This window comes from Electrona antarctica, assembly GCF_951216825.1.
Source record: "Electrona antarctica genome assembly, chromosome: 6".
Classification (NCBI taxonomy): domain Eukaryota; kingdom Metazoa; phylum Chordata; class Actinopteri; order Myctophiformes; family Myctophidae; genus Electrona; species Electrona antarctica.
In genome coordinates, this window is record NC_136811.1 from 23270960 (window position 1) to 23298657 (window position 27698).

At 45.4% G+C, this 27698-nt stretch overlaps 1 protein-coding gene across 6 annotated transcripts; it reads right to left on the reverse strand.

The window, feature by feature from the left end:
- Positions 1 to 146: 146 nt before the first annotated feature.
- echdc1 (enoyl CoA hydratase domain containing 1) lies at positions 147 to 27493 on the reverse strand. Of its 6 annotated transcripts, XM_079503346.1 has the most exons (8): positions 27330 to 27493; positions 27131 to 27250; positions 5332 to 5407; positions 4166 to 4341; positions 2512 to 2654; positions 2249 to 2301; positions 1214 to 1294; positions 147 to 1031 (listed from the first exon to the last, which is right to left on the reverse strand). In XM_079503346.1, the coding sequence occupies exons 3-8, from the start codon at positions 5394 to 5396 to the stop codon at positions 605 to 607; spliced, it is 945 nt and encodes a 314-aa protein (XP_079359472.1). In that variant the 5' UTR covers positions 5397 to 5407; positions 27131 to 27250; positions 27330 to 27493; the 3' UTR covers positions 147 to 604. The 6 variants fall into 6 exon arrangements, with proteins under 6 accessions (XP_079359472.1, XP_079359474.1, XP_079359471.1 ...); XM_079503348.1 differs by lacking the exons at positions 27131 to 27250; positions 27330 to 27493 and adding an exon at positions 6284 to 6428 and having other exon boundaries at positions 5332 to 5400; XM_079503345.1 differs by lacking the exons at positions 27131 to 27250; positions 27330 to 27493 and adding an exon at positions 6284 to 6426.
- Between the last annotated feature and the right edge of the window lie 205 nt (positions 27494 to 27698).

Here is a 27698-nt window from a genome sequence, read left to right on the forward strand (position 1 = left end):
ACTGTATGTGCTAATGTTAGGCTCGGGCTAGCATCTGTTCTTATCATTAACCTAATCATGCATGTGGAGGAATACAGAAAATCTCTGGAATGTAGCATCGTTTTGGTTTGTGTTTTTCACAAACATGCAATTACACAGTACATCAGCCATATATTTTTATTAAAAATATCAATCACACTCACATCAAGGATATCCCTTCACTATATACAGACACCACATATTTTAAGATGTGCACAATTCCGTGAATGGGCGACTGTCAAAAGTGTACTGAAAATGTCAGATAACCATCAAATCTCCCAAAAGACATTTGACATTTAAAACCAAATTCATCAATTCCTTCATCTGTCTACAGAGCAGCATTGAAGGAAGATTAACATATTTCAGGTCAGATGATACTGATAATCTGAATTTGGCCTGTCCAATATTAGAATTGGACTGGAAACAAAACAGCATGGTTTTATTTATTACAGTATGTTTTGCTTACTCATAACAGGCAATACAAAAAAGGCACCACAGCTGACAATGTGTCAGCTGTGGTGTCTGCTGTGCTGTTGTGATGATTAACCGCTTAACCACAAAGAGAATGCCTTTTTTTTTGTGGCCATCACTTGTGTTTGGACTTGCCAGCCAAGGCCTGCAGATTTGCTGGTCCACCCCACACTGTCCCGAATACATCCTTTTCAGTCCTCAGTGCCTCAGACAGAGAGAATTCTCTCCCTGACAACACTACCCTCTTCACAGCCTGGATTACAGGGGCTGGGCCTTTTGTATAGCGACTCAGCCAGTTTTCTGCCTGTTCCAGAACACTCATGGAACTGCTTTCACCTTCCCTTGCTTGGGAGACTCCCAGGACTCCATCTGCCAATCCAATCTGCACACCCAGCTCAGGGTCCACTTTCAGAGCTCCACCCAGGAGCTTCAGGGCATTCCGGCTGTCCACAATGTGGACCAAGCGGGCCGCACCGCCCCACCCCGGGACCAGGCCCATGTGTTTGTGTACAAACTGGATCACACTGCCTCCAGCCATCAACCTACAAGTGGAGGTGGAAGAGTCAGATGCTAGAACGTAGGAACAACATTAAGTATAGAAACAAGGGTGTGTGTGTGTGTGTGTGTGTGTGTGTGTGTGTGTGTGTGTGTGTGTGTGTGTGTGTGTGTGTGTGTGTGTGTGTGTGTGTATGTGTGCATGCCTTTTCTCATCATCTCTGTGTACCTGAAATCACAGGCGGTGGTAAGTTCTGCACCTCCTCCGAGTGCTCTCCCCTCTACCAGTGCAACAGAGATCAGAGGCAACCTGCACTGGGAAAAACAGCAGTGTTGTTACACTGTATAGCTGCAGTGAACCATTTGATTGGCCAATGGATATGTATCTTATCTTACTTGGCTATTGTTCACAATTGCATCGGGAAAAAAATTAATAATAATAAAAATACAATTAGATTGATATATACAACTTGTATACAACTTGGTTGAGAAACATAGGGTCACCAGGTTGAAAGTGGTTAATCCAACAGAACACATATCACTGCGCCATAATGTTAAATAAATCACATCCACATTACAATAGAAACGCAGACCAGGTGCCAGCGTTTCTATTGTAAAAAAAATAAAAAACCGCAAAATTACGTCCTGGCACAGGGGGGTTATAGTGCTTAAAACGTAACATGTTGTTCCTTGACTTGGATTGGGTTAAAGCACGGGTTGATTTAACTAGTAAGCAACAGCAACGCAAAGCCAACATATTGACTGAATGTCAATATGAAAAACTTTAAATCTAGAGATCAGAGGCAACCTGCACTGGGAAAACAGCAGTGTTGTTACACTGTATAGCTGCAGTGAACCATTTGATTGGCCAATGGATATGTATCTTATCTTACTTGGCTATTGTTCACAATTGCATCGAGAGAAAAAAAGAAAAATACAATTAGATTGATATATACAACTTGGTTGAGAAATATAGGGTCGCCAGGTTGAAAGTGGTTAATCCAACAGAACAGAAGTTATGTTAACGTGTTTTAATAATGTATGTTAAAGCATGGGTTGATTTAACTCTAGTAAGCAACAGCAACGCAAAGCCAACATATTGACTGAATGTTTTCATGACTTTGGAGAAAAAAACTTTAAATCTAAAAATAAAGCTACTAATGGAAAATAGTCAACATGTACAGTATGCATGATGATATACTGTGTGACTGTATGACATTCCATATTTTGCTACACTACATGTAGTAGAGGCAGAAGCCCTTACCTCAAAAGTCTGGTCAGAGTATTTTGCATGAACATACACATCTTCATCCCATCCTACAAGCACAAATACATAAATCACAAAATCAAAGTCATCTAAAGGTACAGTACAGAAATTCAAACCACCTGTACAATGCACTGTATATAGAATGGAAAAGAGACAGCTGAGAGAGCAAAGGAGAGAAACATACAGTCTAGGGTGAGACAAGCAGACAGCTTGTCAGAGACAGACAGGGCGTGGCAGAGACAAAATATTGATGTTTCTACCTGTGGATTAGAGATGGCTCTCACAGCATTGAGGTCTGAACCAGAACAGAAGGTCCCAGCTGCTCCCTGGACAATGAGTCCTTTGCCCTCTGTCCACGTCTCCAGTTGGCTCACCCTCTCCTCCAGGTCCACCATCATACTACCTGGAAGGGAATACACAACATAAGCAGTTATGTGTCTAGTCATTCATTTGCTAATGGGAGTCATACTAAACTAAATTGCACTAGAATTACTTTGAAGTTGTCTTCATTTGCATAAGTTCTAAAAGTGATGAGTTGTGTTGACCTCCGTCCTGCTAAATGTATCACGTCAAGTCTCATACCTCAAAATGCTAGTTAAGAATATCCACACTGTCAGGCAGGAACCTTGTATCTCCAGATTTGACCTTTTACAATTTAGGCATTTAGCAGACGCTCTTAATCCAGAGTGATTTACATTAAGCATGAAGACCGAATAAAAAAGCATGGCAATACATCAAATACATACAAAGTAGTTATCATGAATCATACGTAAGCTTAAGAGCATAACAGTGGAAAATCTATATAATGAAATTATGCATATATATATACTATGCAGTGCTACGTAACATGCTATAAGTCTACATAAACTGCTCTCTAAGTCTACATAAAAATGCTATCTAAGATACACAAGTTGAGCCTTTTCATACGCCTGTAGGAGGTCGAGGCTAGGTCAAGTACTACGGCAAGTGCTATGGGCTAAGATGGAGTCTGAAGTTTGGGAGCGAATCTGCAGTTCTGATTGCAATGGGAAGTGCATTCCATAGTTTTGGAGGCTACTTCCAGCTTCCCTGCGCCGGCTGATCTGAGCACTCGGGAGGGTTTGTAGGGTGCGATCAGACTTGCAAGATATGGCGGTGCCGTACCTTTGGTTGCTTTGAATGCCAGCATCAGAGTTTTGTACTCTGTGCGGGCAGCGACCTGGAGCCAATGGAGGGAGCGGAGAAGGGGAGTGACATTGCTTTACTTTTCGTAAAGTAATGGCCTACTTCATACTACAAAACTACAATGTAGTAAATAACAGATCTACAAGCTCACGATGCAACGTGTTGTGAGCTTGTAGAGCTGCTGTGTTTGCTATTTTTTAATTTAAATCCTGAAAAGTAACAGTTTTGGACACCTAGGTTTCCACCCGACAGCAACGGATTATGCAATATTATCAATTAAAAACTAAACATGTATTGTACAGTACATTTCCAGAGACTACAACGTAAAGCTCTTAAACTACAAGCACATCAAAACAAACTAGGCAGTACAGAATAGGAATTATATGAATGCAGTTTGAAAACATAATTTTTCTACTGTTTATGTAACACCCGGGAATCAAACCCGGGTCTCCCACGTGAAAAGTCGACATCTTAACCACTAGCCTAAAAGGAAATTCCCCTTGACCGGGGTGAGCTTTTGGTCATCGTGCAGAGGCTCTGAGCCACTACTGCTACAGTACATTTACAGTACATGCGAAATCAACCCTTCAAAATGATTGACAGACAATGCAGCTTTGATCCCTGAACACCAAATCCCCTGGACGCAAATCAAGAATGCCACCTTGTACCAATATAACATCTGTGTAAGATCTGACATCCATAACGCCACTGATAAATCCACAGCCTAACACAGTACTGCAGAATTCGTACCAGACAAGGCGTTCATGCGAGTGGGGTGGTTGATGGTCAGCACCGCGATGCCAGACTCCTGTTTGACCAGGTCAATGGTACCTCCAGGAAAAGCCTGCAGCTTCTCTCTGATCTCCTCCTGGTTGAAACCATGGCTGCTAGAGTAAACACAACCACTGCTCTTTCTCTGAAATGGCCTGAGAGGAATAGAGATGGTTAGAACATGACACCTACTCCTTCTGCATCCAGCACAGGAGATTGCTTAACCTTGTGCCTCGGCTCTCTGAATTTGCAGAAGTTGCTGTTACAGAAGGAACAGGACTGATTGCGAACCCCAGTATATTTAATATTAAATACATACTTGATGCTCAACTGCCTGTAAAATGTTTAGAGCTAAGAGAGCAGGTGGCGTGGAACTCATGTACAGAAAGAAATATTGCATTCTCAAGAAAAATTTATATAAATGTTTCGAGTGCTGGAATCATATACTACAGACAGGCCAAACGGGCCTTTATATACCTACTGTACATAAATCAGTTTGTTACAAATGTGGTATCATGTCCCCAGGAGAAATACAGTCTACTTAGCGTAATATTTACTTTCCATAATGGTGTATTGTGAGCTGGGGGAGGTCATGGGCAAATGGTTTAAAAAGTTAAATATTAAAATATAAAACATTTCAAAAAAGTTGATGACCATGACCTTCCTCGGATCATAACACACTGCAGTGGAAAGTTTCAGCACCATACAATCTGGTTTGTGTTGTACCACAATGGAAACAAGTCCCCAAGGACTTCTTTGTGTTATCCTTTTAGCCTTACTGTCTGACGGTACCACATGCTGTTTACATTCTGACTAATAAAGTATTCAATCAATCAATCAAAAAACCTGTGTTGTGGGTGAGCATAAAAGACAAACATACAGACAACTTCAACTTAAATTAACTTCTTAAATGCTATACTGTATATTAATTGACCGGGGTTCCACAGGGTCTATACATGGTCCTATCCTTTTTTTCCGTCTAGGCCTACACCAAATATTGTCGCCAAAAACAGACAATCTAACAATGCTATTTTTGCCGAACGTTTGCCTGTTATGAGATGCCCAGAATAGGGATGCTAGGGTTGATGTGGTTAAAGGATCCTAGGAGGTGATCAACCAAACTCCAAATGGACAAGCTCCTTTACCTAGTACTCCAGGACCCCCTGCCGACACTTCTCTTGAGGAGTCTACTTACTGCACACAGAACCATCCTTCTGCAGCCTGAAGATGGAGAGGAGAACATCAAATGAATGGACATTCTAGGAGGGAAAGGTATCTTAAAGACAGGGCAATAAATAATTATAAACACTCACTGGATTCCAAGCGAATGTCATAGTACCTACCTATATGTATGTTATAATTTGGCATTATCATAAACAATACATCTGTTTTGGAAGTCGTGTTTGAACAGCTAAATCAGCTCAATACTGGCACACTTATACTAATTCAATATGCTTTTTTTATTATTTGCAAATATAGCTAGGTTTGAAAGCTAGTCATCTACAATATAAACTTGGACAATATTGTACCAAGTGCAGTCAATACAGTACTACTAGCAATCTCCATCCATTATCGTGCAGTTCAAACTGATCCATTCTGCTACCCAAATGGGCATCTTACTTCTCTCATCTTAAGTCATTACTTAGTAGTAATTATACAACGCCTGATGATGGCAACATGTAGTGCTGAGTCGCTGTGGTGCGTTGAAACAAGTAGGTTTGTAGCTTGTGATGCAGTGTTGTTATTGCTTTGATTGTTGGGCACACAGCTACAATGTTAGTAAACATTTACACGTCAGTAACTTTATACTACAAGACATTCTTTGAATTTAAATACAGAGACTTTTTGTAATAATGGAATAGCTGGTGAACCCAGTCAAGTGTTTAGTATCATTCTAATGAGTTCCACACTGCATCACATTCATTTAGCCCCATTTTTGCTACTTCAAGAACTGCTTCCACTTCACCACCTGTGACCTGTCCTGACTCCTGATCTATCATTGTCATGTGGAAAATGTCAGTCTTCGGTGTGCCTTTTGTTAACGGACAACGAGAACACATTATCAACGTAATTGTTATGCAACATCACACAACATACCGGTAAATGGAACCGCTAACCTTGGTTATTATTGTGAAAGTCTTGCTGACTGTGTTTCAATGAAACCTATCCCTCTGGAAACATGAACTAGTCGGAAAGCTTCCACCCAGAGCCTGAGCGTACTGTTGCAATGTGTCTGTGATGCATTTGGCCACCCGGGGGCAGAATAACACCCTTGCAGCATGAAGAGGATTTGTGTTTTTATTTCTGCTCTTCCACACCAAATGGAAGTGTGGGTAAAAAGTCAGGTCCTTAATGAAGATACTAGGCTATTTGAGTTGTGTTGTGCATGCATTTTGCATAAAAAAACACATTAGCCATAACCTATTGGTTTAATACTGTGGGCTAGCTAGCCTACCACAAAGAATGATCTGGTCTTTGTCTGTCTTAACAATTTGTAAACACACAAGTCTGCTCAGGAAGACTTCGAGCAGGCATCCATGTCCTTATTCAGTATTAAGGAGAGATGGCTTTGAAATGCAGTGTTGGCACAGGGAAATGGCAGCCGTAACTCGTAATAGTATGTCACATGATCATGTGATCATCATTGGTCTATTGGCAAATGTATGTTTCAGTATTGTGCTGTGTGTTTGTGAAACTAAAGGCCACAATTTCCTTTTGAGAGATGATTAAAAGGCACTGTGCTTTGTCATGCAGGACTACCTTGTCATAGATAGATAGATAGATAGATAGATAGATAGATAGATAGATAGATAGATAGATAGATAGAAGTCTACATAACATGCTCTAAGTTATATAAATTGAGCCTTTGCATACGCCTGTAAGGTCATCGGGGCTAGGGCAAGTGCTACAGGCCATGATGGAGTCTGAAGAAATTAGTTAAGATACTTGCATAGATGCAACAAAAACTAGTCTGAAAAGTCAAAATGGCGCCTTTATAATAGCACCTTATCCAAAGTGCTTCACAATATCTACCTTCACCCATTCACACACAGTTGGCAGAGGAAAGGCTATTTGAACTAACTAACGTGTTTTTCAAAATAGTAAAAAAAAAAAAGAAAAGACTACAAGTTTAGGCATAAGGCGGTGCACAAGGTGGGGCCCTTTGACATTAACCCACTTGAGGGTATAGTGGTTGCGATTAATGTCATTGTTTTATGTTCAGTTTATTTCAACTGTTAATTTATATGTGTGTTTTGGGGAAACACCCTGAGGAGTCATATAGGGATAGTTTCAATTACATTGGTATCAGAAGTGGTATGTTCTTGCTTGAAGAGAAAGAAAAAAGCCTTCAGCTTCTCCAGGGGAAGATGTGCAATCCATAGGGGAGTTTGCCGCTCTGTAGATACCAGCTTACACTGCTGAAGATGCTCTCAAAGAAGAGACTGACATCCCTGGAAGAAACAAAGCTTTACAGACTACAGGAAAGAGTGGAGGAGACAATACCACACTTAACGTCGATTTGGCTGGCCTCCCTTCAAAGAGCCTCTGCACTTGATGAAGCGGGGAAGGAATAAGAGCATATTATGCAGCCTAGCTGAATGAACGAATACAACGCAGGTATCCTACCATACCGTGTCATGTCCAGAAGGATCATGCATGGACTCCGGCCCAATCGCCTTTGGAGCATGTTCGTCAGACCATGGACACTCTCCAATGCCCTAGCCCTGACGCCCCTGAGTATGCAGCCATCACTGTTTCCTCCTCTCTGGGAACACCATCTCGGTCGGCTATAGGTCAAGCTGAAGGACACCAAGTGCCAGGCCAATATTGACATGCAAGCTTCACTTCCCATGGTCTGCCTATAGGAACCCCACTCGAAGCACTGTCCCCACTGTGGTTGTCCACAATAATGCAGATTCGAACGGTGAGTGAACATTGATTAGGCCGAGGACTGTGAGAGAGTGGACGTCTCTGCTCCGATACTGCCCCAGGTTCCTGGAAGAGATGGATAAAAGAGTAGGTGGAGGAGAATGAGGTGGAAGGGGTGGATGGGGGTGGATTGTTCGAGACCACGTGGTTGTAAGAACAGGTAAGTGACAGCTCGCAGGTGTATTTATGCTGTGGTGATTGTGACGGGGATTGGCCGAATGATAATGAAAGGCAGGTGATGTAGGGGGGAGTGAGCGGGGAGTGGCCGTGATAAGCAGATGGAGGTCTCTACTCCTAAAACTCTGTTGTATAAATACAACTTCCCATAGTGAGTTGCTGGGGACAGCACCCGTAAGGTTCTGTGTAGCAGCCCAGGATGTTAGTGTCTGAGGAAAGGATGCCCAGCAGGCCTTGGGGTACATCTGTGTCAGAGCCAATAGAGTAAGACAGAGTTACGACAACTCCGTTCACTTCATGGGGCCAGTCCAATGGCACTTTAAGATAAGGATTTCATTTTCTGGCCAGCTGAAAGATCTAAATAATCTATAATGGTTATAATATGTTTGTGGTTAGGAAAAATATATCCATGTTATAGTTATGATTTGGGCTTAATAATATTGTTACAGGTAAGTAAGTAGCCTTGTCGAGCCATGAAGCCCATAGGGCAGAAGCCTATCTCCTGTTTCTGTAGCGTGAGGCAGCTTGATGTAGAAAGTACACCCCCTGGACATGACGCTAGTATGTCACAGGGACTTACCCCCACTACTAGCAGAGTGAGTTTTGCACTGGGATCATGGTTACTGAACAAACACAGACAGGCTGGCATAAACGACTGCAGACGTGTGGGTGCATTATTCAAAATTCAAACAATCTGTCACATGAAACGTCAGTGATTCACACCAGCATTGAGGTGTGTAAAGTTCTGTTAGATTCTTGTGAATTATTCAGGGTTAGAGGTACAGGGTCACGGCTTGACCCTGTACAAGCAGACAGCCAGTCAGGAAGATAATACCATCTCATCCATCATATCGTCGCTGTTGGACAAAAACCTTGCATGCGTTTCTCTTTTCTTTTTTTCCTTTTTTCCCCACAAATTAATCCCCAATTTACATACTTCATCATGAGACAGTGAAAGTAGCTAAAATAACAGGATCATTTTTCTCATTTCCTGAAAAGTAATGGTCTTGGATACACAAGGTTTCCGCCCGACGGCGACGATATAATCATCTCTATAAGAGACAGAACTAGAAAAAGTGCCCTTCTGGGCACAGGTCTCCACCAGGAGGATAGGAGTGTGTGTGTGATGCTTGGCAAAATGTTTAGGAGCAATATAAACGTGTGTGTGTGTGTGTGTGTGTGTGTGTGTGTGTGTGTGTGTGTGTGTGTGTGTGTGTGTGTGTGTGTGTGTGTGTGTGTGACGCGGCTTGGCCTGTTGTAGCGCCACCATGAGGCTGATTTGAAAACTGTCAAGTGGCATTTCTTCCAAAGCCTAGTGGGAATATGCATGCACAGTTTCACCACAATCGGACGCTGCGTTTAGTAGTTGTGGCGATTTGTACACAGGTACAAGGCGGGCTACTCCTGAAAAGTTTAGAAGCCAATTGTAGCCAATGAGGGTGGATTTGCGTGAAATTTGGATAAAATCTGAAGGAGTAATATTAGAAAATGTGTTTAACATATGTCGGCCTCCTGGTGGCGCTATAAAGAGCAGATGTGAAGAATTCCAGGCAAAGGTTTTTCCTTGGCTTCTAGGGAGTTGGCATACAAAGTTATCCACAGATCCGTGCAGTTAGAGGTAAAACACTTTTTGGCCAGTTATAGCGTCACCATGAGGCTGAGTTGAAAATGTTCATGTGGCATTTCTTCCTCGGCCTAGTGGGAATGTGCGTGCACAATTTCACGGATATCACACGATGTGTTCATGATTTGCAGCATTTTGTTTGAAACTGAGCACTCCTGCGAACTTTGGAAGCCAATCTTAGCCAATCAGGATGGAGTCTGAGAAATCTGAAACACCCGTTTCGTTGAATGGCCCTAGAGAGACTGTGTACCAATTTGCGTGATGTTTGGACCAAATCTGTAGGTGTACTGTCCAAAAACTTGTTTTGCACAAAGCGGCCTCCTGGTGGTGCTATAACAGGCCGTTCTGGAAATTTTGGGGCAGAGGTTCATCGTTGGCATCCAGGGAGTGTGTGTGCAAAATGTGGCATCGACCGGGTTAACGGTGCCGGAGATTAGCTGTTCACAGACGGAAGGACGGATGGACGGACACACACGGACACACGGACGGACGGACGGAGTGCAAAACATACTCTCTCCCCATGCCTTCGGCCTGGTGGAGACAATGACTAGAATAAGCTACTTCAGACAATTTAATTGTCTCCACCAGGCCGAAGGCATGGGGAGAGAGTATGTTTTGCACTCCGTCCGTGTGTGTGTCCGTCCGTGTGTCCGTCCGTGTGTCCTTCCGTCCGTCCGTTACCAGCTAATCTCCGGCACCGTTAACCCGGTCGATGCCAAACTTTGCACACACACTCCCTAGATGCCAACGATGAACCTCTGCCCCGCATTTTCCAGAACGGCCTGTTATAGCGCCACCATGAGGCAGCTTTTCACATTTGTTACCTAAAACTGCACCGATCTGCGTGAAACGTTGCATGCACACTCCCTAGAGGCCAAGGACAAACCTTTGACCTGCATTTTCCGCATCTGCCTTTTATAGCGCCACCAGGAGGCCGACTTTTGTAAAACACATTTTTGGATATTACTCCTCCAGATTCTGTCCAAAAATCTCACAAATCGTTACACAGTATCTCTATGGTCATGTGCTCAAGTCGGATCTGTCCGATATTTCATATTCCACCTTAATTGGCTATAATTGGCTTTCACAGTTTGCAAGATTGCCCCGTTTTGAACAAAAGCCTCAAATCATGAACACAGCATGCAATTTACGTGAAATCTTTCACACATTTTCTTACTAGGCTGAGGAATATATCCCACCCTTTTCACATTGGCCTGTTATAGCGCCACCAACAGGTTGATTTTTGCAAAACAGGTTGATTGGAACAAAATGCCTCAAATCATCCAATTGCCATACAAGGCAAACATGTTTATATTAATACTAAACATTTTGCCAAACATCTCACACAGTCCTATCCTCCTGGTGGAGACCTGTGCCCAGAAGGGCACTTTTTCTAGTTGCTAAATGATTCACATTGTTCTATCCATTGGCAAATCATCAACGTGTATGATATTACATTTTAGACCTAGGTACATTTTGCTTTGTTTAACATGATGTGTCGAAATTTTACTTTGACCTACAAAAACAGTTTTTTGTGTAAAATAATGTTTTCTACTTTCCCCATGTGCTTCCCAACTTCACAGCCAGGTGTAAATGATGGATGCTTACTAGATTTAAGCTCCCCTACAGTACCAGTGCATTCTGGTATTGTGAATCAATGCACCAACTTCAGTGTTTACTGACTGACCTAGCTGACCTATAATCACAATATATAATAGCACAGTGAGTCCCCCAGGGGTCAGATTTCGTGTTTTGATTTTTAATATAGCATCAACATCAGCTGTAGCCACTATAAACCCTATCGGCTATTTGAAACTATCCGATCTACGAGCTTGTTGATCAGCAAATCAACAAATCAGACCTTTACACTCAGTCAAATACATTTCAAATCATATGAAATAAAACATTGGGTCTTTAGTAGGGTCAAGGAGTAAACAGTGGTGAAGAAGAACAGCAGAGGAAAAAACACAAAAGTCAGTTGGCAGTGAAAATCAGAACAGCGCCACAGCGCGTTGAGAAATTTCTCTGTAGTGATTCATCAGCACTAGGGCCGTTGAGCTAAAGAATCCGCCAGAATGTTCCATTTGTACACCCTCAGAGTTAAATTAACCTTGATTTTACAATATAAATTGGGGGTCCCAGAGATAGAAATGCCATTAAATGGGGGTCCGTGGATGGACCGTGGACTAATTCATGAGAAACTAGCCCTAACCCTAACCTCACAAAAACAAGTAATCCGTGTTTGTTGGAAAAACATCAGAGGGGTTTGAACCCATGAAGTTATAAAGTTCAGATTCAAAGTCGGGTGTCTAGACCGCTAGACTACTGATGACACTGTCAGGATGGGGATCACGTTCTGTATTGACGATTTAAGCCGTGACGTAACCCGCTCTTCCAGAGCCACTTCCGGGTCTTACTCGAGGAAGCTTCCACATCATATATTTTCTTTGTCATAGACACTTGTACAGTTACATTAATAATTCTACTCGGGTTGGAAGCATTAAGGCCCATTTTAACCATCAATGGCTTCCTTTCTGAAAAATAACGTCATTGTAAAAAGATTCACGCGTTGCTAGTATTTACAATGAGAAGCGGATGGGATCTGGTGCCTACTAGTACCCGGATGTAACGTAGTAGGTAGGACTACAAATGACTACAACAAACACGCGGGAAAAACTCAAACTCGCGGGGAAAACTCGTGGGCGGAGCCTCACACCGGAAGGAAGTGACGCCCCCCCTCAAATACGACGCAGACGCAGTGATGCGGGTTTGATGATCACAGTTTGTTGAAAGTGCCACGTCACCCATCGTGCTCTTCGTCTGCAGGTAAATAATTTATGTTACTTTAATACTTAACGCTGTTTTTGTTGTTGTTACTTGTTATGTTGTTTATATATACTATGTAACTACACCAATGTTCAACCGTGTTCCTGTAGTGGATTCGTTAGTGTCGTTGCTTTGTAAACACGAGGGCCCGATTTCTAGTCCCGGTCGAGGCATTAGTGTTTTTCCTTTTTACCAACCAAACAAACGAAATACATTTCACATTTGGTCAAAAGGTCCATTTTATTCAGCATTTGAGCCACGGACCACCTATTTGTCTCTCACAATGGTGGTAAGTGGCTCAAATGGGTATGATGTTTGTTTGTTTGGTTGGTAAAAAAAAAAAAGACTTATTGGTGGGAATCGAACCCGGGTACCCATGTTAACAAAGCAAAGTCTGTAACCACTCGGCTAATATACAAACAAACGACAAGAAGTAGCAGTCTTCTACTTTCTCCAATTATGTAGTTTTTTGGAGATTAAGTAATGCAGATGCTTAACGACAATTAAACTATTGAGTGTAAAGATCTACTATTGGGGTCCATTTGGTTACCTAAATTAAATTGCTCTGTATTGTGACAGTAATCATTACTATAGTGTTATTCAGTAACAGTGTTAAATAGCTCTATAGTGTGACAGTAATCATTGCTATAGTGTTTGTTCAGTAACAGAGGTCTCCCGGTCTCTCCAGCTTTTTGTTGAACAGAAAAAGCATTTTCTGAAACTGGAATTTTATCCAATCAGGAACGCAGTCAGGATACAGATTAAACAAGTGGAATTGTAATGTAACAGACACAATTAGAACTGGAACATTAAGCTCATAAATAGCTACTTTCTCCTGATTGGCTTAACATTTGTCACCTACCTGAAATGTCTTTTTTTAAACCCTTTTCTATTTATTAAAGAGCTGGAGAGACATGAATATTCCTGTTACTGAACACACTCTATAGCAATGATTACTGTCACAATATAGAGCTATTTAACACTGTTACTGAACACACTCTATAGCAATGATTACTGTCACAATATAGAGCTATTTAACACTGTTACTGAACACACTCTATAGCAATCATTACTGCACGATATAGAGCTATTTAACACTGTTACTGAACACACTCTATAGCAATGATTACTGTCACAATATATAGCTATTTAACACTGTTACTGAACACACTCTATAGCAATGATTACTGTCACAATATAGAACTATTTAACACTGTTACTGAACACACTCTATAGTAATCATTACTGCACAATATAGAACCATTTAACACTATTACTGAACACACTCTATAGCAATCATTACTGCACAATATAGAACTATTTAACACTGTTACTGAACACACACTATAGCAATTATTACTGTCACAATAACTTTGTAATGCTACTGATGTTTGTGTGCAACATTTGAGCAGACAGGCCTTTTTTATGTCTATCAATCAAGTCACCTTAATTCAAGTGATAGATTATATACAGGGGCATGCCATGTGGTCTACCTGCACAGCCTTTGTGATCTACTGGTAGATCACGATGTACCTTTTTGGGCACCCCTGCAATACAGGATTCCTGTCCAGAATTGTTTTATTAAATATAGAGGGTTTAAGTCGTTCTGAATTTATGTGTGTTTCTTTTTCTGTCTTTCTTTCTTAGGACGGAGATCAAGGTAGACACCGTTGGAAGGCTCTAGCCAGCCAGCCCCGCCAGTCAGCCGGTGTAGAAAGTCAGGCTGCCAAGCCAGCGCACTTCAGCCATTGCAGCCAAGGGTTAGGGTTAGTCAGCTCAGCCAGGCCTCTCTCGAGGCCTGGCTCTCTGTCTGCCTGGCCCGGTCTGCCCCGCCATGCCTTGCCTTGCAGCAGAATCAGCCGGCCTGGCAAGCCAGCCAGCTCAGAATGCGAGCTCAGCAAGCCAGCGCAGCGAAAATCTTTACAAGCCCAGACTCAGGATGTCCAGCAGACAGCCAGGGTCTCCTACCTGACAGCCAACAGTCAGCCAGACCAGACCCGCATTTGCAGCAAGCCAGGCTCTCAGCCCTAACAGTGCAGTGCCTTTGATTAGTCATCCAAGCCAAAGGGTAGGGTTTGACTGCCCAGGCCTGTAGTGCCCTTGATTAGTCATCCAAGCCAAAGGGTAGGGTTTGACTGCCCGGGCCCAGTGCAGTGCCCTTGATTAGTCATCCAAGCCAAAGGGTAGGGTTTGACTGCCCGGGCCGCCTGCCAACTGCCAATGCTTTCCTGCGACCCTTCCTGCTTGCCAAGGTCTGCCACAAACTTTCTGTCCTGTCCTGGCCTGAAACTGGTTATTTCTGAGTCTGGGCTTGTAAAGATTTTCGCTGCGCTGGCTTGCTGAGCTCGCATTCTGAGCTGGCTGGCTTGCCAGGCCGGCTGATTCTGTTGCTGCAGGGCGGGACAGACTGGGCCAGGCAGACAGAGAGCCAGGCCTCGAGAGAGGCCTGGCTGAGCTGACTAACCCTAACCCTTGGCTGCCTCGGCCTGCCTGCTTGCCTGCCTGCATGCCTGCCTGCCTGCCTGCCTGCCTGCAAGTTGAATGAGGTGTGTAAACATTTATTTCACGGGTGTGGGTGTTGACCGTGGCTTTTGTGTTCTCCAGGTGTTTTTTGAAGGAGAGTGTCCTGTCCAGTGTAACTCCAAGTTTCATGGGGTGGGTATGGTTGGAGAGTTTGTGACCATCCCAAGTGACGCTCAGTTCTTTTTTCACGTCTCGGTTCCTCAGGTGGAAGCTGCATAGTTGGGTTGTTGATGGGTTGGGTTTCAGGTGGTTGTATTGTAGTAGCTTGACATTTCTTGGAGGGCACTTTCAAGGACAGATGCAATCTTCTGGAAGTCTGCTTGTTGGGTGGTAATGCAGAGGTCGTCGGTGTAGATGAAACGCTGGCATTCTGTGGGTAGTGGCTGGTCGTTTGTGTAGATATTTAAAAGGAGGGGGGCGAGCACGCTACCTTGTGGGAGGCCGTTCTTTTGGGCTTTCCATTTACTCCTCTGGTCATTTAACTGGACATAGAAGCGCCTGTTGTTGAGGAGGCTTTTCCTGACCATTGTGCTGTGTTGGACAGTGTCGTAGGCAGCAGAGAGATCTCTGAATGCTGCTCCAGTTATTTGTTTTCCCTCAAACCCATCCTCAATGTGGTGGGTGAGGTTGAGCTCTGTCCAGCACAGGAGCGGCTGGGACGGAAACCAGCTTGGTCTTTAGTCAGCTTGGTGTCTATGAGTGGCATGAGGCGTTGGAGTAGCAGCCTCTCATAGAGCTTGTAGGTGATGCAGAGGAGGGAAATGGGTCGGTAGCTCTTTGGGGATAATGGGTCTTTGCCAGGTTTGGGGGTGCAACCACTTTGGCCTTTCTCCAGACAGAAGGGATGGTTTTCTGTGCCATGCATGTGTTCAGCATCCCCGCAAGCCAGGTCTTTGCGTTAGGTCCCAGGTGCTGTATAATTTCTGCCAGTATGTCATCAATCCCTGCTGCTTTTCCAGGTTTCAACTTTCCCATTGCAGTTTCGAGTTCTTCTAAGTCGAAGGGTTTGGTTTGAGGGCTGGCTGATTGTGGTTGGTCTGATACCACTGTGCGATGGTATTCTCCTGTGGGATGGCGGCGGTGTTGGTTACGACTGTTGGCCACCAGTTGTGATGCAACAGAGGTTTGCTGTGACCGTGAATTATGGGTGGTGTGGTCTTCGCCAAGACGGCGTATTGTGGCCCATGCCTTCCTGCTGTTATTTGTCATGTTGGTGTTCTCTATATCTTTTCGTCCTGGGCATGACGTTAAACTGTTCCGTTCGAGAGGACCGGCGACCCTCGAATGTAAACAGCCACGAAAGGAAACTATGTGTGTGAGGTGTTCTCTATCATTTCATTCCAGACTTTCCTTCGTTCATCCCCAACTTCACTGTCTATCTCCTGTGTTCTCCATTCATCTTGAGCGATACACAGTCGTCTGATGTGCGGGGGGGAGGTGCCGGCTAGCGCATAAAGGCACGGGACAGGTGTTGTCTTGACGCATCCCGTGATGATGCGACAGGTGTCATTTAGGGCTGTGTCGACCAATTTGGTGTGACGTGATTGGCTCCAGCTTGAGCAGGCATACTCTGCTGTAGAGAAAGACAGGGCCATGGTAGTTGCACGGATTGTTTGTGGGTCTGCGCCCCACTTGGAGTTCACTAGTTTTCGCAGGATGTTATTGCGGGTGTTGACCGTGGCTTTTGTGTTCTCGAGGTGTTTTTTGAAGGAGAGTGTCCTGTCCAGTGTAACTCCAAGATACATGGGGTGGGTATGGTTGCAGAGTTTGTGACCATCCCAAGTGACACTCAGTTCTTTTTTCGCGTCACGGTTCCTCAGGTGGAAGCTGCATAGTTGGGTTTGTGTGTGTCTTTCTTTTTCTGTCTTTCTTTCTTAGGACGGAGATCAAGGTAGACGCCGTTGGAAGGCTCAACACAAGCCGAGGCCCCTAGAGATCCATCCCAAAGCTTCCCTCAGGGAGCCCAGCTAGCCAATGCAGCCAGCCAGCCCCGCCAGTCAGCCAGTGTAGAAAGTCAGGCTGCCAAGCCAGCGCACATCAGCCCTTGCAACCAGCCATTGCAGCCAGCCTTGCTCAGTCAGCTCAGCCAGGCCTCTCTCGTGGCCTGGCTCTCTGTCTGCCTGGCCCGGTCTGCCCCGCCTTGCCTTGCAGCAACAGAACCAGCCGGCCTGGCAAGCCAACCAGCTCAGAATGCGAGCCCAGCAAGCCAGCAGAGTGAAAATTTTTACAAGCCCAGACTCTGGGTGCCCAGACAGCCTGTGCAGCCAACAGCCAGCCAGCCCAGACCAGCATTTGCAGCAAGCCAGGATCCAACCCTTGCAGCACAGCCTTAGGCCGGATAGTCTGCACTTTGTTGCTTAACTGTGCCTTGCCTGCTTGCCTCGGTCTGCCACAAACTGTCTGTCCTGGCCTGCCTGTCTGAAACTGGCTCGCCTGACTGCGTGCTTGCCTGCCTGCGTTCTCTGGGCTCGCATTCTGAGCTGGCTGGCTTGCTAGGCCGACTGGTTCTGTTGCTGCAAGGCAAGGCGGGGCAGAACGGGCCAGGCAGACAGAGAGCCAGGCCGCGAGAGAGGCCTGGCTGAGCTGACTGAGCAAGGCTGGCTGCAATGGCTGGTTGCAAGGGCTGATGTGCGCTGGCTTGGCAGCCTGACTTTCTACACTGGCTGACTGGCGGGGCTGGCTGGCTGCGTTGGCTGACTGGGCGGGCTTGCTGGCTAGCTAGGCTCCCTGAGGGAAGCTTTGGGATGGATCTGCCTGCCTGCCTGCCTGCCTGCCTGCCTGCCTGCCTGCCTGCCTTGAATGAACTTGAATGAGGTGTGTAAACATTTATTTCACGGGTATGGGTGTTGACCTTGGCTTTTGTGTTCTCCAGGTGTTTTTTGAAGGAGAGTGTCCTGTCCCGTGTAACTCCAAGTTACATGGTGTGTGTATGGTTGGAGAGTTTGTGACCATCCCAAGTGACGCTCAGTTCTTTTTTCGCGTCTCGGTTCCTCAGGTGGAAGCTGCATAGTTGGGTTTTTGATGGGTTGGGTTTCAGCTTGTATTGTAGTAGCTTGACATTTCTTGGAGGGCACTTTCAAGGACAGACTCAATCTTCTGGAAGTCTGCTTGTTGGGTGGTAATGCAGAGGTCGTCAGCGTAGATGAAACGCTGGCATTCTGTGGGTAGTGGCTGGTCGTTTGTGTAGATATTTAAAAGGAGGGGGGCGAGCACGCTACCTTGTGGGAGGCCGTTCTTTTGGGCTTTCCATTTACTCCTCTGGTCATTTAACTGGACATAGAAGCGCATGTTATTGAGGAGGCTTTTCCTGACCATTGTGCGGTGTTGGACAGTGTCGTAGGCAGCAGAGAGATCTCTGAATGCTGCTCCAGTTATTTGTTTTCCCTCAAACCCATCCTCAATGTGTTGGGTGAGGTTGAGCTCTGTCCAGCACAGGAGCGGCCGGGACGGAAACCAGCTTGGTCTTTAGTCAGCTTGGTGTCTATGAGTGGCATGAGGTGTTGGAGTAGCAGCCTCTCAGAGCTTGTAGGTGATGCAGAGGAGGGAAATGGGTCGGTAGCTCTTTGGGGATAATGGGTCTTTGCCAGGTTTAGGGATTGCAACCACTTTGGCCTTTCTCCAGACAGAAGGGATGGTTTTCTGTGCCATGCATGTGTTCAGCATCCCCGCAAGCCAGGTCTTTGCGTTAGGTCCCAGGTGCTGTATAATATCTGCCAGTATGTCATCAATCCCTGCTGCTTTTCCAGGTTTCAACTTTCCCATTGCAGTTTCGAGTTCTTCTAAGTCGAAGGGTTTGGTTTGAGGGCTGGCTGATTGTGGTTGGTCTGATACCACTGTGCGATGGTATTCTCCTGTGGGATGGCGGCGGTGTTGGTTACGACTGTTGGCCACCAGTTGTGATGCAACAGAGGTTTGCTGTGACCGTTGTGAATTATGGGTGGTGTGGTCTTCGCCAAGACGGCGTATTGTGGCCCATGCCTTCCTGCTGTTATTTGTCATGTTGGTGTTCTCTATATCTTTTCGTCCTGGGCATGACGTTAAACTGTTCCGTTCGAGAGGACCGGCGACCCTCGAATGTAAACAGCCACGAAAGGAAACTATGTGTGTGTGAGGTGTTCTCTATCATTTCATTCCAGACTTTCCTTCGTTCATCCCCAACTTCACTGTCTATCTCCTGTGTTCTCCATTAATCTTGAGCGATACACAGTCGTCTGATGTGCGGGGGGGAGGTGCCGGCTAGCGCATAAAGGCACGTGACAGGTGTTGTCTTGACGCATCCCGTGATGATGCGACAGGTGTCATTTAGGGCTGTGTCGACCAATTTGGTGTGACGTGATCGGCTCCAGCTTGAGCAGGCATACTCTGCTGTAGAGAAAGACAGGGCCATGGTAGTTGCACGGATTGTTTGTGGGTCTGCGCCCCACTTGGAGTTCACTAGTTTTCGCAGGATGTTATTGCGGGTGTTGACCGTGGCTTTTGTGTTCTCGAGGTGTTTTTTGAAGGAGAGTGTCCTGTCCAGTGTAACTCCAAGATACATGGGGTGGGTATGGTTGCAGAGTTTGTGACCATCCCAAGTGACGCTCAGTTCTTTTTTCGCGTCACGGTTCCTCAGGTGGAAGCTGCATAGTTGGGTTTGTGTGTGTCTTTCTTTTTCTGTCTTTCTTTCTTAGGACGGAGATCAAGGTAGACGCCGTTGGAAGGCTCAACACAAGCCGAGGCCCCTAGAGATCCATCCCAAAGCTTCCCTCAGGGAGCCCAGCTAGCCAACGCATCCAGCCAGCCCCGCCAGTCAGCCAGTGTAGAAAGTCAGGCTGCCAAGCCAGCGCACATCAGCCCTTGCAACCAGCCATTGCAGCCAGCCTTGCTCAGTCAGCTCAGCCAGGCCTCTCTCGCGGCCTGGCTCTCTGTCTGCCTGGCCCGGTCTGCCCCGCCTTGCCTTGCAGCAACAGAACCAGCCGGCCTGGCAAGCCAACCAGCTCAGAATGCGAGCCCAGCAAGCCAGCGCAGTGAAACATTTTACAAGCCCAGACTCGGGGTGCCCAGACAGCCTGTGCAGCCAACAGCCAGCCAGCCCAGACCAGCATTTGCAGCAAGCCAGGATCCAACCCTTGCAGTGCAGCCTTAGGCCGGATAGTCCCCCTGCTTGCACTTTGTTGCTTAACTGTGCCTTGCCTGCTTGCCTCGGTCTGCCACAAACTGTCTGTCCTGGCCTGCCTGTCTGAAACTGGCTCGCCTGACTGCGTGCTTGCCTGCCTGCGTTCTCTGGGCTCGCATTCTGAGCTGGCTGGCTTGCCAGGCCGGCTGGTTCTGTTGCTGCAAGGCAAGGCGGGGCAGAACGGGCCAGGCAGACAGAGAGCCAGGCCGCGAGAGAGGCCTGGCTGAGCTGACTGAGCAAGGCTGGCTGCAATGGCTGGTTGCAAGGGCTGATGTGCGCTGGCTTGGCAGCCTGACTTTCTACACTGGCGGGGCTGGCTGGCTGCGTTGGCTGACTGGGCGGGCTTGCTGGCTAGCTAGGCTCCCTGAGGGAAGCTTTGGGATGGATCTGCCTGCCTGCCTGCCTTGAATGAACTTGAATGAGGTGTGTAAACATTTATTTCACGGGTATGGGTGTTGACCTTGGCTTTTGTGTTCTCCAGGTGTTTTTTGAAGGAGAGTGTCCTGTCCAGTGTAACTCCAAGTTACATGGTGTGTGTATGGTTGGAGAGTTTGTGACCATCCCAAGTGACACTCAGTTCTTTTTTCGCGTCTCGGTTCCTCAGGTGGAAGCTGCATAGTTGGGTTTTTGATGGGTTGGGTTTCAGGTGGTTGTATTGTAGTAACTTGACATTTCTTGGAGGGCACTTTCAAGGACAGACTCAATCTTCTGGAAGTCTGCTTGTTGGGTGGTAATGCAGAGGTCGCCGGCGTAGATGAAACGCTGGCATTCTGTGGGTAGTGGCTGGTCGTTTGTGTAGATATTGAAAAGGAGGGGGGCGAGCACGCTACCTTGTGGGAGGCCGTTCGTGTGGGCTTTCCGTTTACTCCTCTGGTCATTTAACTGGACATAGAAGCGCCTGTTGTTGACGAGGCTTTTCCTGACCATTGTGCGGTGTTGGACAGTGTCGTAGGCATTGTCGTAGACAGTGTCGTAGGGGCGGCTGTGGCTCAGGAGGTAGAGCAGGTCGTCCAATGATCCATGGGTCGGCGGTTCGAATCCCGGCTCCTCCTGTCTACATGTCGAAGTGTCCTTGGGCAAGACACTGAACCCCAAATTGCTCCCGATGTGCTGGTTGGTACCTTGCATGGCTTCCGCTGCAATCGGTGTATGAATGTGTGTGTGAATGGGTGAATGCAATGCACAATCTATGTAAAGCGCCTTGGATAAAGGTGCTATATAAATGCACCATTTACCATTTTAGAGAGATCTCTGAATGCTGCTCCAGTTATTTTTGTCTCCACCAGGCCGAAGGCATGGGGAGAGAGTATGTTTTGCACTCCGTCCGTGTGTGTGTGTGTGTGTGTGTGTCCGTCCGTCTGTTACCAGCTAATCTCCGGCACCGTTAACCCGGTCGATGCCAAACTTTGCACACACACTCCCTGGATGCCAACGATGAACCTCTGCCCCACATTTTCCAGAACGGCCTGTTATAGCGCCACCATAAGGCAGCTTTTCACATTTTTTTACCTAAAACTGCACCGATCTGCGTGAAACGTTGCATGCACACTCCCTAGAGGCCAAGGACAAACCGTTGACCTGCATTTTCCGCATCTGCCTTTTATAGCGCCACCAGGAGGCCGACTTTTGTAAAACACATGTTTTGATATTACTCCTCCAGATTCTGTCCAAAAATCTCACACATCGTTACACACTATCTCTATGGTCATGTGCTCAAGTCGGATCTGTCCGATATTTCAGATTCCATCCTAATTGGCTATAATTAGCTTTCACAGTTTGCAAGATTGCCCCGTTTTGAACAAAAGCCTCAAATCATGAACGCAGCATGCAATTTACGTGAAATCTTTCACACATTTTCTTACTAGGCTGAGGAATATATCCCACCCTTTTCACATTGGCCTGTTATAGCGCCACCAACAGGTTGATTTTTGCAAAACACATTTTTGGAACAAAATGCCTCAAAAACATGTTTAAATTAATCCTAAACATTTTGCCAAACATCTCACACAGTCCTATCCTCCTGGTGGAGACCTGTGCCCAGAAGGGCACTTTTTCTAGTTTTCCCTCCCTTTGTCAGGTTTGGGGATTGCGACCACTTTGGCCTTTCTCCAGACAGAAGGGATGGTTTTCTGTGCCATGCATGTGTTCAGCATCCCCACAAGCCAGGTCTTTGCGTTAGGTCCCTGTATCATTTCTGCCAGTATGTCATCAATCCAACACCGTTTTTTGTTAATCATCGAATGAAATGTGGGAGTTCGGCAAGAGAAAGTTTAAAAAATCATAGCAAAACTTGAAAAAGTGCCACTCGGGGCTATTATAGGCCAATGTGAAAAGGGTGCCATTTCCTCTTACGCCTTGGATGGCAATTGGATGATTTGAGGCATTTTCTTCCAAAAATTTGTTTTGCAAAAATCCACCTGTTGGTGGCGCTATAACAGGCCAATGTGAAACCTGTACAACAAAACAAAAACTAAGGCACTGGTGTGGTACTTCTGGTTTACCGGAATGGGGTTCAACTCCCTGCAGTGCTCTGCTCAATTTGTTGTATTTACATGGTTCATTTTTATTTTCTGCTCATTGTGTTGCATTTTCATAGATAGCCCCCAGGTTCTTTAATGTGTTTGTACTCCCTACACTTAGGTTACCAAGTCTATTTATGTATTATTTATGTTCACTAGAACTAGAACCATTGATGATATGCACACGGCTGCCATCTTGCCAGCAAGGTGCGACCTAGGTGCAACTTCCCATAGACAGCCCATTCATCCAAACAGAAGTCCTATTTAATTCACCAACATGTACGAAAAGCTTGAATTATCATCTTACTATCTGCAAAGTGTTTGTTTCATAAAAATCCACTGATACTGGTGAAGGTCATTTACTAGTCTCATGAAGGTCTTCATTTATACTGGTGAAGGTCATGTACGAGTCTTATGAAGGTCATTTCTACTGGTCAAGGTCATTTCTACTGGTCAAGGTCATTTACTAGTCTTATGAAGGTCATTTATACTGGTCAAGGTCATTTATACTGGTCACGGTCATTTATACTTGTCAAGGTCATTTATACTGGTCAAGGTCATTTACTAGTCTTATGAAGGTCATTAGTGTCGGAGGGCATACTAGTATGTCGTTTTTTACGATTTCGGAGGATTTGAAAAAAGGTGAAAATCACGGAAAAGCGAAAAAGGCTATAGTCCATGGTGTTGGAGGGCATACTCTAGGGGGCCATTTTTCACGATTTCGGAGGATTTGAAAAAAGGTGAAAATCACAGAAAAGCGACAGGCTATAGTCCATGGTGTCAGAGGGCATACTATAGTATGTCGTTTTTTACGATTTCGGAGGATTTGAAAAAAAGGTGAAAATCGTGGAAAAGCAAAAGGCTATAGTCCATGGTCACGGACCACATACTGGTCAAGGTCATTTATACTGGTCAAGGTCATTTAGGGCATACTATAGTATGTTGTTTTTCATGATTTCGGAGGATTTGAAAAAAGGTGAAAATCAGGGAAAAGTGAAAGGGTATAGTCCATGGTGTCGGAGGGCATACTCTAGGGGGCCATTTTTCACGATTTCGGAGGATTTGAAAAAAGGTGAAAATCACAGAAAAGCGACAGGCTATAGTCCATGGTGTCGGAGGGCATACTATAGTATGTCGTTTTTCACGATTTCGGAGGATTTGAAAAAAGGTGAAAATCAGGGAAAAGCGAAAGGCTATAGTCCATGGTGTCGGAGGGCATACTCTAGGGTGCCATTTTTCACGATTCCAGAGGATTTGAAAAAAGGTGAAAATCGTGGAAAAGCAAAAGGCTATAGTCCATGGTGTCGGAGGGCATAATATAGTATGTCGTTTTTTACAATTTCGGAGGATTTGAAAAAAGGTGAAAATCGTGGAAAAGCAAAAGGCTATATAGTCCATGGTCACGGACCACATACTGGTCAAGGTCATTTATACTGGTCAAGGTAATTTAGGGCATACTATAGTATGTTGTTTTTCACGATTTCGGAGGATTTGAAAAAAGGTGAAAATCAGGGAAAAGCGAAAGGGTATAGTCCATGGTGTCGGAGGGCATACTCTAGGGGGCCATTTTTCACGATTTCGGAGGATTTGAAAAAAGGTGAAAATCACAGAAAAGCGACAGGCTATAGTCCATGGTGTCGGAGGGCATACTATAGTATGTCGTTTTTCACGATTTCGGAGGATTTGAAAAAAGGTGAAAATCAGGGAAAAGCGAAAGGCTATAGTCCATGGTGTCGGAGGGCATACTCTAGGGTGCCATTTTTCACGATTCCGGAGGATTTGAAAAAAGGTGAAAATCGTGGAAAAGCAAAAGGCTATAGTCCATGGTGTCGGAGGGCATACTATAGTATGTCGTTTTTTACAATTTCGGAGGATTTGAAAAAAGGTGAAAATCGTGGAAAAGCGAAAGGCTATAGTCCATGGTCACGGACCACATACTGGTCAAGGTCATTTATACTGGTCAAGGTAATTTAGGGCATACTATATTATGTTGTTTTTCACGATTTCGGATTTGAAAAAAGGTGAAAATCAGGGAAAAGCGAAAGGCTATAGTCCATGGTGTCGGAGGGCACTGTCAAGTGGCATTTCTTCCAAAGCCTAGTGGGAATATGCATGCACAGTTTCACCACAATCGGACGCTGCGTTTAGTAGTTGTGGCGATTTGTACAAAACAGGTACAAGGCGGGCTACTCCTGAAAAGTTTAGAAGCCAATTGTAGCTAATGAGGGTGGATTATGAGAAATCAAAAAACCCGTCTTGATCACATGACTATGGAGAGCATGTGTACCGATTTGCGTGAAATTTGGATAAAATCTGAAGGAGTAATATTAGAAAATGTGTTTAACATATTTCTTCCTCGGCCTAGTGGGAATGTGCGTGCACAATTTCACGGATATCACACGATGTGTTCATGATTTGCAGCATTTTGTTTGAAACTGAGCACTCCTGCGAACTTTGGAAGCCAATCTTAGCCAATCAGGATGGAGTCTGAGAAATCTGAAACACCCGTTTCGTTGAATGGCTCTAGAGAGACTGTGTACCAATTTGCGTGATGTTTGGACCAAATCTGTAGGTGTACTGTCCAAAAACTTGTTTTGCACAAAGCGGCCTCCTGGTGGTGCTATAACAGGCCGTTCTGGAAATTTTGTGGCAGAGGTTCATCGTTGGCATCCAGGGAGTGTGTGTGCAAAATGTGGCATCGACCGGGTTAACGGTGCCGGAGATTAGCTGTTCACAGACGGAAGGACGGACGGACACACACACACACACACACACACGGACACACGGACGGACGGACGGAGTGCAAAACATACTCTCTCCCCATGCCTTCGGCCTGGTGGAGACAATGAAAGAGGTACAAAAAGGAGAAAGAAAATGAGGACAGTGGGAAACCAGATGGGCAGAGACACGGAGAAGGAGAGACAGAGATGAGTGCTGATGAGAGCAGGGAATTACTGTCAGAGGCAGCAGGATCTTGAGCTATGTTCTGTCGTGTGAAATAATCTATAGCTTCCAGGGACGTAAATCGCTCTTCACATCCTCCACCCATCTCCAATGCAATACTCTGCTCCGGGAAAACAAACTGGGGGGGGTAATCAGAAATAGCTTGTAAGGAATGTACACTGCTGTGCATGTGTGTGTGTGTGTGTGTGTGTGTGTGTGTGTGTGTGTGTGTGTGTGTGTGTGTGTGTGTGTGTGTGTGTGTGTGTGTGTGTGTGTGTGTGTGCGTGCGTGCGTGCGTGCGTGCGTGCGTGCGTGCGTGCGTGCGTGCCCCTCACGGGTCCCTTTTTACCTGTAGTCTACACTAAATGTCTTCACTGTGTAGACACATTTATTTCTTTATTTTGATGTTCGCCTATTCTGACTCGCCTAGAATAGCGGACGCTATAGGGTTCATGTGGTTAAGGGTCATCAGGATACAGTGGCCGTCCCAGTGACTCTGTCTCTGTTTTAGAATCCACGGTTCTAGAATCTATTTAAAAGCAAGGAAGGAATCCTAAAAGGTCGGTGGGACTCTTCAGGCAGACATTCCAATGCAGACAGACTGGCAGCTCTGTCTCTTGCTGAGTACAGTATAGTCAACTGGGTCAACAGCCCGCAACCTGTCTCTAGGCATCACTCTATCACCTTGGGTCTAAAACCTTTTCATCTCATGGACCCCCAAATTGGTAAATGGTGCATTTATATAGCGCTTCACATAGATTGTGCATTACATTCACCCATTCACACACAGACACACATTCATACACTGATGGCGGTGGAAACCATGCAAGGCACCAACCAGCACATCAGGAGCAATTAAGGGTTCAGTGTCTTGCTCAAGGACACTTCGACACTAACTCTGGGGGAGCCCGGGTTTGAACTGGCAACCTTGCAGTTACTATCAAGCAAATCTACCCCTGAGCCACCGCAGATCCCCATCTGAAAATATTTTGTGTTAGGTACCCCTGTGCGCGATTTGTGTTTCAAAACTATTCCAAATCTTTCACATTTTCTTTTCAAGATGTTTTCATATGAGCAGATCTACAAGCTCACGGGGGTGTAGATCAGCTATTTTCAGTGTGTTTCAACTATGCTGAAAGTTACTTACCGGTACTCATACATGGACACGTCACACATGCAAGTGTATAGGTTACAGTACAGTGCCTGAATAGAAAAAAATAGATAGACAATATACGATAGACTTGTACCTTGTAATAGTTGAGAGAGGTCATCTTCTCACTAAGCCTGCCTCTTGCCTTCATCCTTTGCTCAGTCATTTCTGTTGAGGTTTAGGATGAGGATCCATCCCTGAGAGTGAGAGCCTCTACCTGATAATGGAAGTAAGTCTGAAATTACAAACTGCCTGATGTGAGAGACAGATGCTGATGTGTACAAAAAATAAATCACCTCCCGTGTGAAGTGAGGGGCGCTCTTGGCATCATACATCCTCTCATTCCGGCTAATAACAATGTGCGCCTCATGCACGTTCGTCTTCAATGTTTGTGTTGTTTATGTTACCGGCCTCAGACCTAGGGGAGTCTGGGTCGGTACAAGCGATACACAGGCTTGAATGCGCTGTGGATCTGTGAAAAACGAGGAATGGGACACATTCTTTAGTGTTGCGTAGCTCGATCAGCAGCGGTTTATTACTGACTGCGCATGTGCGGGACCGAGACTATAGGCAGTTCCTCTATGATTCACAGAAGCGCATGAGCGCCATCTATTGACTAGGAAGTCTAATAAGATGTGGCATCTCATAGAAAAGTGTCAATAATG

Excerpts from the sequence above, each read along its gene's own strand:
- echdc1 (XM_079503346.1), bottom strand. The coding sequence starts at position 5,396 with ATGGTTCTGTGTGCAGTAAGTAGACTCCTCAAGAGAAGTGTCGGCAGG. Across the intron at positions 2,302-2,511 it reads GAGCCATCTCTAATCCACAG|GATGGGATGAAGATGTGTAT; the intron begins GTAGAAACATCA and ends TTGTGCTTGTAG. Across the intron at positions 1,295-2,248 it reads ACTCTGACCAGACTTTTGAG|GTTGCCTCTGATCTCTGTTG; the intron begins GTAAGGGCTTCT and ends TTCCCAGTGCAG.